The sequence below is a fragment of the Abramis brama genome (genome assembly GCF_963993115.1).
Source record: "Abramis brama genome assembly, chromosome: 13".
NCBI lineage: Eukaryota > Metazoa > Chordata > Actinopteri > Cypriniformes > Leuciscidae > Abramis > Abramis brama.
In genome coordinates, this window is record NC_139975.1 from 38830277 (window position 1) to 38843274 (window position 12998).

General features: G+C 40.5%; 1 protein-coding gene across 1 annotated transcript; it reads right to left on the reverse strand.

Moving 5' to 3' along the window:
• Window positions 1–11750: 11750 nt before the first annotated feature.
• On the reverse strand, window positions 11751–12582 carry LOC311094802 (cerebellin-2-like). The gene is made up of 3 exons (XM_084132975.1): window positions 12481–12582; window positions 12160–12288; window positions 11751–12066 (listed from the first exon to the last, which is right to left on the reverse strand). The coding sequence occupies exons 1-3, from the start codon at window positions 12575–12577 to the stop codon at window positions 11780–11782; spliced, it is 513 nt and encodes a 170-aa protein (XP_083989101.1). The 5' UTR covers window positions 12578–12582; the 3' UTR covers window positions 11751–11779.
• Window positions 12583–12998: the final 416 nt, after the last annotated feature.

Below are 12998 nucleotides of genomic sequence, written 5' to 3' on the forward strand. Positions count from 1 at the left end.
ATAAAACAATGCATTGACATTTACTTTTTACTTTTGATACTTAAGTACTTTTAATAATGAGTACCTCTGTACCTTTACTTAAGTAAAAATCGGTCTTTACAACTTTTACTTGTAACGGAGTAATATTTGACCAGTAGTATCTGTACTTTCACTCAAGTAAGGAAGTTGTGTACTTTGTCCACCTCTGCTCATCATTGCCTGGAACACACAAAAGATGGCATTTACTGCAGAGGCGTGTTTGGGTTAGGGCAGGACAGACGGGATTTTGGGGAAGGGGGGGGCTTGGCTGTCCTTACCTACTCTAAGTTCAAATTCACCCAATTTGAAAACCCCTGATTTAAACAATCAGAAATGTTTGTATTAATATAACGCAGTGACACCGCAACACCTCCGCATCCCCCTTAGTGGGGCCCCCTCTCTCGCAAGGCTGCTTATGCTTTCGCCGCCTCTGGCGCCTTTTTCAAACTGCCGCAGCGCTTACTCGCGTTTCTGTAGCTGAAAATCATAGCCGAAAATGCATGAATTAATGTATTAAACATGAAGAGGACATATGTCACAGGTCGGGGTGGACTTCCCCTCCCCTTCACAACGCACCACCTCGAGGAGTTACCCAGAGACACGACAGACCAGACAAGATAATATTCAAAAAGCGTATATTTTATTTAATTAAAACAAGTCCAATCTCCACTTAAACCCAGCAGATTGCGTGGGTAGTTCACCCAACAGCTCCTCTCGACCGGGGGTAAACAATGGGGCAAGTAATGGCAAGGTTTCGCACCGTGGTTCCTCTCCAGCCGGACATAAATAATAAGGCGGATACTGATACCAATTCACCTAGTAACTCCTCTTCGCCCACAGGTAGGTAATAGCTCAGGCACTGGCAGGGGTGTCGCGCAGCAACTCCTCTTCGGCTGGAGGTAAATGGTGGCTCAGGCACTGGCAGGGGTTTGCACAGCAACTCCTCTTCGGCTGGAGGTAAGTAATGGCTCAGGCGCTGGCCGGGGTTTGTACAGCAACTCCACTTCGGCTGGAGGTAAGTAAGGGCTCAGGCGCTGGCAGGGGTTTGTACAGCAACTCCACTTCGGCTGGAGGTAAGTAAGGGCTCAGGCGCTGGCAGGGGTTTGTACAGCAACTCCGCTTCAGCTGGAGGTAAGTACTGGAGCACGTACTAATGGGAAATTGACAGCAAAGGAAGGGGATTACTCATCTCGCAGGACAGCATCAACTAGGAAAGTGTAGCGTCGGGTAGGAAATCATCAGCCACGCTCCAGCACTCCGTCGCAGATGGCCACTTCCACCAACAGGGCAATCCTCCTATATCCACAGGACAACCGTGGTGAGTACCGGACTCAACAATCAACAACTGGATCTTCTTACCACTGAGCGATGATGGCAGCATCCACTAACAGAGGGCGTTTCCTCAATGTTCACAGAACCACAGAAATGTATACAGGTTTCAATCACCAACGGCTGAGCCTTCTCTCCACAGGACAGCAGCAACAGCATTTAATAGCAGAGGGCAATTTCTCTATGTTCACAGAACAATCGTGGTGAATCGAAGACTTAACATCCAGCAACTGAATCTTCTTACCGCAGAGCAGCGATGGCAGTATTCGATGGCAGAGGGCAGTTTCTCTATGTTCGCAGAACCACAGAAGTGTATACAGGTTTCAATCGTCCACAGCTGAGCCTTCTCTCCACAGGACAGCAGCAACAGCATTCAATAGCAAAGGACAGTTTCTCTACGTTCACAGAACATTCATGGTGAATAGAAGACTTGACATTCAGCAACTGAATCTTCTTACCACAGAGCAGCGATGGCAGTATTCGATGGCAGAGGGCAGTTTCTCTATGTTCACAGAGCCACAGGAGTGAATACAGGTTTCAGTCGTCAACGGCTGCGCCTTCTCTCCACAGGACAGCAGCAACAGCATTCAATAGATCTCTCATAAATCCTCTTCCACTCAGACGGGTTCGAGCTGCATTCCTGCACAGCATATGCTCAACACACAGCAGTTAGTTAATTTCAGTTTGACTTTCAGAACACACGAGTAGACGACTGGAGACCAGGCAGACATAAAACTTCAGTTTCCACACCAGTGCACAATTCAGTCACTTCAAATGATCACACGTGTTCACTTCACATTAGGCACTGCAACTCACATCAACTCACAGTGAATAGGGTCTCTTATCGTGGTCCCAGCCGACACTCTCCGCTCCACTGGCAAACTGTACATCCAAGCTGTGTAGACGGTTGTCTATGGAAACACAACTGGCATTGAAAAGTTTCAGAATAGAACTCACCGGACGCCGGGGCAGTTTCACCACATACTAGCCGGTGGCGAACATTACAGGCATAACTTCCTAATAGGGCTGGCAGATAACACTTGTCTGTTCGTTGAATTCACACAGTTCAATCATACCACTGCGTCCCAGCTCTTCCTTCTTTACTCACAGTCTTCTCCGTTCTTTAACGATCTGCCCTCTCGTGTACTGCCCGATGTAATCAGTAGATCGACAACAACAGATTTTACTCCAGTCTGCGTCCGCCCAAAAGACTTCCTACCCCAACACTCCAGCACAAAACTTAGACTTCGCTGCCAAACTTCACAAAAGAATTACCCCTTCCTGCCCATCAACCGGATCCTTTTATAATCCCCCTCGTGGCTCAATCTCTGCTCATCGCCCAGCTGTCGCTTGTTTTCCTAATCAGCGAGCTCCGTCAGGCTGTTTACACAGGAAGACCCGGAATTGTTCCGGTGTTACATCGAACTTGCTCCCCCTGGAAACAAGTATAGAGCGGGGGCAGTTCCACTTAATCGTCACCCCGTGACACATATCCATCTGGCAGCCAGAAGCAGAAAAAAAAGCAAGATGAAGTGGAAAAGAGAAAACAGGACTGCGGTAAGTGATGGTGAATGAGATGATGATGATTGATTGACTTAACACTTACTACGTTAAGCATAATTAATGACAAACAAATCATTTTATTGTTCAGTTCACATCTATTTTTCACAGTAGTAACGTTACATATCGTTTTAAAACATCTTTCCAGAAAATACATGTAGCATAGGCTACATTTATTTTCTGTAAAGATGCTTTAAAACGATATGTAGCGTTACTACTGTGAAAAATAGATGTGAACTGTTACGTGCCACATGCACTAACATATAGGGCGACGCCTATTAAAAGGCTGTCGCCCGGAGTTCCATCTCCTGCTCCCGTAAACACACAACGACAACAAGGAATTCAGCAGAAAGTCAGGGTTTATTTTTGCATAGACGTAAGATTTCGTCCGTTATAAAAGGGGAAAATATAATTCAAAAATGAGAGGATTCAATCGGCCACAAAACAACAAACAAAACGGGTCTTCTAACTAAATTTTAAGTCATCTTACCTGGATCCAGAAAAAAAAGAAACAAAACTACAATTCTGACCTCCCTGCTAGCCAGTAAACAGGAGAAAAAGTTAAAGAAAAAAAAAGGGCCTCAAACCTCTCAGTGTCTTTAGTTGAAGATATATGAATGACACAATTACCATCCTAATACCGCTAACAGTCAGGAATGCCGCACACAAGCAGCTTAATCTACGAGAGAAAAACCCACGACAGCCCACCGGCTTTTCCGCACCACTATATCGGACACAACTCTTATCACAGACACTGTACAACAGCGTGAAGCAGGAGGGGGAACTCGATGAACAAGCCTTCCACACGGCTTATATTCACACGAGGAGTCCATCAGCCCCGCCCTTCTAATCAGCTGCACCTGTGACACACAAACGAGCTCAAAACGAGAGCGAGAGAGAGAGCAAAAAGAGAACAAAAAGAAAACATGCGCACAGTCATTTGTTCTACACAATATAAACACTTACGTTCTGATACGTAACAACGAAACGATTTGTTTATCTCGAGTGATCTGTTATCAGAGGTGACTGTTAAGTAATGGATTTCAGAAATGTAAAAAAAAAAAAAAAAGTCACACAATCCACGTTGTTAATTTCAGTTTAGTTTCACTTAATTTTAGCAAGATTAATTACTAGTAATGTTGATATGGTTACGGAAAAACTGTGTTTAGCTAGGGGGGTTGCACTTAGCAACAGCATGTAAAGTGTTGGACGGTATTAATGCAGGCTGAAATAGAAGAATACCGTTGGTAGCCTACAGCAGGGAATAATGCGCACATCATCAGCGACATCACTTGGAAAGTGTCTGTACTGCATTGTAAAACACGTAAAAAAAAAAAAAAAAGTAAATTAGTTAACATAATTAGCTGATAAACTAACATAATAATAATAATAATAAAAATGATTCAATTAAGATCCTGACAATAGGCTATATATTTCTTATGTAGGAGCATTTCTTAACTTTCTGTCACCACCACTTCTGACAGAAGATTCTCCAGTCCCTCCTGACAGTGAAAATGGTAAGTTTAGAGTGTCAGATATAGTGCTAATATATTTCATTATACTGCTATGTGCTTTATGAAAGTATTTTGTGACTAAATATCTTCTGTATGTTTTTAGTACCATCCACCTTGTTGACATTGCAACAACAACCTGCTAATGATGAGGAAACACCACTCACTTCTTCCATATGCAGTAGTGTTGATCTTGACAAAGGTACTACAAGATTCCTAATGTCTCACGACCCTGCAAAATGGCCAAGCATTCTTAAAGATCATGAGCGCTGTGAAATTGTGGGAAATGGCCCAGTCCAAGTAACCGATGCAGTGTTTCCACAAAATAACGAAAAAGTTCCTTGGCGATTCACAAAAGACAATTATGAGATTGTAATGAAAAATGGAGAGAAAATCAAGAGATCGTGGCTTGTATACTCTATCAGCACAGATGCAGTATTCTGCTTTGCATGCACACTGTTTGGTAAATGTGAAAATGTTCTCAGCAAAGGTGGATTTCGCACATGGAAGAATATAGCCAGTAATTTAATAGAACATGAGTATTCAAAGGCACATGCTGAGAATATGGAAAGCTGGCATTATCTTCAGAAGAGGTTGCTAACTAAAACAACCATTGATCAAGTCCATCAAGATTTAATGCAGAATGAAGTGCAACATTGGAAAGGTGTTGTAAGGATTGCCATCATCTGCCATCTTTCTGAGTGCAATCATGCTTTGAGGGGCCACCCAAATGTTTTATTTGACCCACACAATGGCAATTTCTCGTCACAGGTAGAGTTAATGGCACAATTCGATCCCATTCTAAATGAACACGTAAGGAGGATTCAAAACAAAGAGGTAAAGGTTCATTACCTTAGCAGTACAATGCAGAACGAGATCATAACATTAATTGGAGACAAAATAATGCAGGAGATAGTTAACAGGGTGACCAAAGCGAAGTACTATTCTGTCATAATGGACTGTACTCCTGACGTCAGCCATACTGAACAACTTTCTGTTGTGTTGAGAATTGTGAATTGTGAATCTTCTGTTGGAGCCTTCATCACTGAACATTTCTGTGGATTCATTGATGTACAGGACACATCTGGAAAAGGTCTATATGAGACCCTTTTGGAAAAACTTGAGAAGCACAGCTTAAAGATTTCAGATTGTCGTGGCCAATCTTACGACAATGGAAGTAATATGATGGCAGTAAACAGGGAGTTCAGACTAGAATCTTGCAGCTGAACAACAAGGCATGGTGTGTCCCATGCAGCAGTCACACTCTGAACCTGGTCTTGGCAGATGCAGCCAAGTCATCTGCGGCATCAGTCTCTTTCTTCGGTGTTCTGCAGAGACTGTATAATCTCTTTAGCTCATCTGTGCAGCGCTGGGCAGTTCTACAGCAACATGTGAAGCATCTTACTGTAAAATCTTTATCAACAACAAGATGGGAGGCTCGATTTGATAGCGTGAAGGTGGTACGTTACCAGCTGCCAGAGATTGTGGAAGCCCTGTCTGCCCTCCAGAAATTTGCTGTGGAGAAGAAAGACTCGGAGACAATGTCCATAGCAAACAGCATTCAGAATGAGCTAATGACCTGGCGTTTTGTCCTGTGTGTGGTAATCTGGTACAATGTCAAATTCTTCAAAGCCCAAGTGTTTTTCTAGAAACATTTAAAAAGGAAACTCAGGGAGTGCAAACATACTTGAATAATTTCAGGGAAAGTGGACTTGCTGCTTGTCAAACGGATGCAAGAGAGATAGCAGAAGCTCTAGATATTGACATGACATTGCCTGAGAAAAGACAACGCAAAACATCACGGCAATTCCTATATGAGGGCAGAGATCAGACACAATCCACACCAGAAGAGTCTTTCAGAAGAGATTTTTTTCTGCCCTTGGTTGACACAGCCATTGGAAGTCTCAATGATCGATTCTGTAAGCTGGAGGATGTTTATGCCATGTATAGTTTTCTGCTCTCAAAAGAAAATATGAGAGAAGCAATGCATAGTGGACAACTCGAGGACAACTGCAAAAGATTGGAAAGAGCCTTACATGACATACATTCAGAGGATTTGGTTATGGAGGTCAGGGCTGCTGTCCATACCTTTCCTGATCATTCATCTACTTCACCAAGCGACATGTTAGATTACATCTTCAAGGAGCAACTTCTAGATTTGTATGGAAACTTGAGCATTGCTCTTCGTCTGCTTCTAACTCTTCCTGTCACCGTTGCCTCTGGTGAGAGAAGTTTAAAGCTGATTAAATCATACCTCAGGTCAACAATGAACCAAGAGAGGCTCTCAGCACTTGCACTAGTTTCCATTGAACGGAACATTCGAAGGTCTTTGGATATGGAGGACATAGTGACAGCATTTGCCGTAGCTAAGGCTCGTAAGCAGTGTTTTAAGGTGACAATAGAATATAAATAATGAAGATTTATGTACTGTATCTTGAGAATGATATTGTATCTTAATAAAACATAAGTAATTTACAAAATAAACAATTTGTTCTGTTAGATGTGTTTGACTACTTTTGTATGTTGTATAATTATATCTCTAGGTAACAAAGATATATTTACAAAAAAACTATTTTAGAAGGGCCTCATTGATTCATTTTGCCTGGGGCCCCCACTCAATGTTGGTTCGCCTCTGATAAGCACATGATCTTTTATTTTGACGGAAACTGCATCAAGCTTTTATTTTGGCAGAAAAAATGACTTACAAACGTGCCTCATTAAATTTCTAGTAAATTACGGTAATCGTAAACTATGCAGATGTGGAAATAATGCGTAACTGGGTAATGGGTTCATATATACCATTATGACATAGCCTAAGTGTTTTGAAAGTAGTTCTTCTTACTACAGGCTGTACACTTTCTCATCTCTCTCCTGATCCTCCTCACTATCATCATCATCATCATCACTGGAGCTGATGAAGGTCCTGCTGCTGCAGAAAACAAAACTATATTTTGACACAGTTTACAGCGTCTGCTTGAAGGGCCATTTCTCTGTACATTCCTTGTGTTTCTTTCTTCTCCATCTCTCAGACTATTTTGACAGATACACGCAAACACTGCACGCTCGCTCAGAGCCCAGAGGGGGAGGTGTTTAAAGATGTGATTGGCCCAGCCCAGTGTCAATCAAGAAAAGAACCAATGGGCCGCTGAGCTACGTGTTTCATGGGCCGTGTCTGTCAGAGGGAAAAAAACTATGTGCTATTTTTGACTAAAGTGTTTTGGGCCAGCAGTGTCAAATGAAAAAACATTGGGCCGCCGATCTAGGCCTACCACTTTTATGGGCCGGAGAAAATAAATAAATAAAGTTTCGCCGGTCGGCCCAAAGAGCATGTCGGCCCATCGTCTGCCCGGTATGCCAGATGGCCAGTCCAATGTATGTCGCACGCCCTACTCACCTGACTGAAGAAGATTACAACAGTATGAAAACAATACACTCACAACCACAATCAGTGGCGTCATGCCCATTCAAAGTGAGGGGGCACGTGCCCCCTCAGATTTTTCCTCCCTGATAATTTTTTTTGTCACAACTTTATTCCTGTTATGCTCCATAATATACCAGAGCCTATAACAACTCAAATGTATTCTTCTGGATGTGTAATAAATCGGTCAGCTTCAGCCCTTTTTCCTAATATGGTGTCTGTGTATCAAATCTAGAGCGCTACGCGCGTAGCGCTCTAGAATCTTTGCTGTGTATGTTACTCACTCGTCTCGCACGTTGAGCTGGCAATGTTTTACAGATGGTCTTGAAGTGGTAAGTGGGCAAAGCAACAAATCGGCATTGAATTAGTTATCGGATGATATTAAAAGGTAGTGGGATTATTTGTGGTTGACCTGGAAATTTTAACTTGATCAAAAAGTTATGGATTTGATATTAGCTGCGAATTCAGAGCATTAACTTAAGTTGTGTCAGTGTAACGTTATCGATAGCTAGCCTAGTCTAACCGTAAACTAGTTGGCTAACGTTACTGCCATACAAAGCCATAGTAACGTTATCTGATCGGTTTTGAAACATCTGTTCTGTTTTGTCTTGTGTCAAAGTCTCCAGCTGGTTCAATTGTTTTCAGTTTCATAGAAACGAGGGAGTTAAATTTGTTGTAGGCTAACTGCAAAATCCAACCTAACGTTATCAAGGCATCGACTTGATGTTTCTCCCATAGACTGTTATTCACGGTTCTTCACGGATCAGGCAGCTAATTCAAATGCAGTGAAAAAAGATAGGCTACCCGTTCGAAAGCTACAGCATAGTTGTTATACAGATCGCTATGACCGTGATATAGGCTTAGAGTGCACGAAAGTGTAGCAGTCAGCCTCTCTCTCATGTGCTCATAACTTCCGTTATTATTATCAGGTCACATTACTTGCTCATGATTCGCAAGTAGGAACTTACAAATGAGGTACTACTTGCCATAATCAGTGTTGTGTGTACTTTGTAACGCGTTACAGTAACGTAACTACTTTTTCGGGTAAAAAGTAGTGTAACGCGTTACTACTAAAAATTTGGTAACAAAACCTAGTTCCTTTTTCAATTCGGCGCAACGTTACTTTTCCCATGGATATATTTGACAGCGACACTGCCTCAGCTGCGCGCTTGAGAGAAGAGAACTGTTGAGAACTGAAGAAAACGATTTAGTTTCATATTTATGTTTAAATTAAATAAAATAAAAATTTTGTGTGGAGACATGATTTTGACCACTTTATTAAGTTTGTTTTTGTAGAAAACCTGTATTTAAAGTGAATTTCGTTTTGTATTAATTGTATCTTAATTTTAATCAATGTTTTATCAACCAATTGCCTGAATTTAATAAGAAGTAAATTAAAGAAAACTATTTAGTTTCATATTTATGTTTAAATAAAATAAATAAATAAATAATTTAATCTATGTTGATTATATGAAAAGTGAAAAGCATGAGTAAGATCATAATTTTGTGCAATATATCGGGAGATAAATGGAGTGGGCAGACATGATTTAGACCACTTTATTAAGTTTGTTTTTGTAGAAAGACTTTCTTTAAAACGAATTTCGTTTTGTATTAATTGTATCTTAATTTTAATCAATGTTTTACCAACCAATTAATTGCCTGAATTTAATAAATAAGTAAATATGGCATGCAAAATAATCATGATGGCACCAGTGCGTGAACTGGAGCTCGTCTCCATACTGTAAATGAACCGAAACTCAGATAAGCTATACTTGTCTCACAGACCTGAGAAATATATAGAAAGCTTGAATATGTGTACTTTTAAACAAAATATTTTTTTTTCTCTCAAAATCTCTTTTTTTTCTCCTACTCCCTTGATAGAGTGAGTCGTATGTCTGAAAACTAAGCTTATGGCTTCTATATCATTTTGTCCTATGCTATCAAGACGCGATTCACACCGGTGTTAGAGAGCAGGAGCGCTTTATTGGCTGTTGCCGAAATTTAAAGTTCGGTGGATGGGGGAGCGGAGCGGAGAGAAGTGGCGCGGGCGAGCTGCTCATCGCGGAGTGTCGCACTCTACCCCATTATGCAGAGCCGGCTGAGAATAAAAGTTGCCGCACACAGCAGCGCCAATGAGAAGGACTTTTTTTCTTTCGAAATTGATACTATTTTTTATAATAAAGAGCACAAAATAATTACCTGTTAATGTCCTCCATTGTATAACTTTATGTCTACATATTTAGGAACAGATATTGGGTTCTGCCCAAAGTCAAGCAACATAAAAGTAACGTAAAAGTAACGAGTAACGTAAAAAGTTACTTTCCAAATGGGGTAACTAAGTAAAGTAACGGATTACTTTTTTAAAAAGTAACGAGTAACGAGCAAACACTACTTTTTAAAAGTAACTTCCCCAACACTGGCCATAATACCACAGTAATGCAGTAATACAAAATATATTATTATCATTAGTAAAAGATTATGGCAGTAAGATGATAGATTCAATGCCTCAATATTATTCAAATATTATGCCAGTAAGATAATATATATATATATATATATATACTGTATATATAGCCTATATGACCACTAACACATGTTAAAATGAGCAGAACACTGAATTATATTTGGTACCTACAGGTCATGATGCAGAGAAATATTTTGTCATTTTTTCAAATATTAACCATTTTCAAATAAACGGGGTAGTGTTAACCTTATTCAGCACTGAAATCTGTCAAACTTCTTTCAAAGTCCTTCATCACATATTAATATTAAAATAACTTAATTTCAGAGCACCACAAAGTCAGACCTCAGCACCTATGTACCTTTAATGTAAGATCGTTCTTAGGTCACATACCAATTTAAAATCATAACATAAAAACTGCAATGGTAATGTTTTTACTGTCATGCGTAGTAGGCCTAAGTGTACAGTAAGTGTGTGTGTAAACATGCTTTAATGAAGTAGACTTCAAAAGCTTTTGAATTTGAGCTTACAGTTCTTTCATCAACCTGTCTTTTACATAAACTTACAAAATAGATACTTTAACTTAGTCCTCAGATAGAGGAGGGTTGCTGCTAGCTCCGTTAAGGTATTTCTGTCCCTCCCAAACTGCACTGAAATGGTATGTTTAGCAGCCAGAATTTAAACATTTTCAGGGGGAGAAACCCCCTGACCCCTCCTAACATGATCCATATCACCCGTCAGAAAACAATTGCAACGTCTCAGATTGTGCCCCCCCAGAATTTTGGCTTGCATGACGCCCCTGACCACAATGCGACAAATGGTTCACTCACAGAATAAAAACACACAGTATATTGGACTCAATAAGTAACAGCGACAACAAGAAAAGAAAAAAACAAGAAAACCCAGCAAAGTGAGAAAGAAGCTGGAGACGGCTGGAAGAGATCCGGGTATTAGAGGAAGGCGGCGTAATGTGATTGACAGTGTGAACCGGAACGTCATCATCCTTCATGAAGACTGACAGGCTGTGGATCCAATGAACATCTGACACACACACACACCCAACCCAAGACTACCCACATATACGCATATGCAACACGCTTAATAGGTACATAACAAATAATACGTACATAATACGTACGTAAAACATACTACGTACGTTACAGTTGTATTTCTGCATTACAGTATTATAATGTACATTAGACAGATTTATTTATTACAGTGTTTACTTTGACATGGGCCATTGAACCCACAGAGCCCTGTATATAGAATATTATATAATAAACCAATCGATTAACAATTGAAACAAATGCTAACGAACGCTTTCTTAAAAGATGGTGTTGTATTGCCCAAGAAGAGGAAATAGCCATTTGTCTATTCACATGTTTATTCACATCAAGCAAAGACTGGATTGAGTATCCTGATATTTCACCTTAACCTGTAAACCCATTATAACTGTTATGTTTGTTCCCAGGGTGTTTTTATTTACATGGCATTGATAAGAAAACCACTGAACATTAAGACATTTTCTGAGATACTATCCCAGACCCATGCGTTCTTTAGGACAACCATATAGACATGATCCCCTTTCTCCAACAGCAGTGTTACGCCGTTGCCTCCGTTCTCTGGAGAACCCTCCATTTGACTGTGATGTTTTGTTACTGCTACTTGCTCTCCATTTCTATACAAGGCTAACACTGTTCGATGTTTAGTTCCACAATGATAGAAGAAACTGAAATAGTAAACTCCCCGTACCGGCGCTGTGAAAATCCCTGTTAAAGAGTGAGACAGATGTCCATTTAACAGCTGTAGACATGAATTATATAAGTGTTGATATTGTGTTCAACAGCGTGGATCAACAATACCTGTGGCCGGGTGGTAGGCATCACCAACATTAATGAAGACATTCTTGTAAACCAGTGTTGAATCTGTGTTAAATGGTCCAAAGTAACCAGTTGATCCTAAAGAAGCTGAAAATGCCACCTTTGGTCTGCCTGAAGAGAACAAATACCTTCTTAAATATCACAAATATCACTCCTAGACTGGTTTAATTCAATATGAAGCTTGCCATTTCCTGAAAACAGATTTCACTGAGAAATCGCTTGTAAATTTCATAAATAATTACAAAGTAAATCCTACACCAATTGTTTTTCAGTGTGTTAGCTCTTCAAAAACATCAGTCTCACCTTGGGTTTCCATTTTGACTTCCTCAATCTGAGCTTCACTGTAGGCAAGTCTGGACATCAGCTCCAGCTGACTGACTTCCAGAGCTCTGATTCGCATCTCTGTGGCTTGTAATTTATTTTCTAATGTTCCAAGCTTCTTCAGTAGGTCTATGCATGTATTCAAAGGACAAGTCGACTCTTTGTTTTCATCTTGAGCACTCAATCCAGAGGTGTCCGGTTCTGGTGTGATGGTCAATCCTGCGGCATTCGGAGCGAACTCAAGACATTTGAACAGAAGAAGAACTGCTATAGTTGACCTCATTCTTAATGCTTCAGCTAAAGCGTGTTAGAGATGTGTCTGCTGTATTTGGATGTTTTTAACAGAATATTACAACTCTGGTGCTTTTTTATGGTTATCTTCAGTAATTCACACGTGATGGACAATTTAGCCAATGACATGCAGTATACAGTAGATTTATAAGACTGTTGCTCAAACTATATTGTTTTATTGACTTTGTGCTAGCTTAAAGATTTACAAA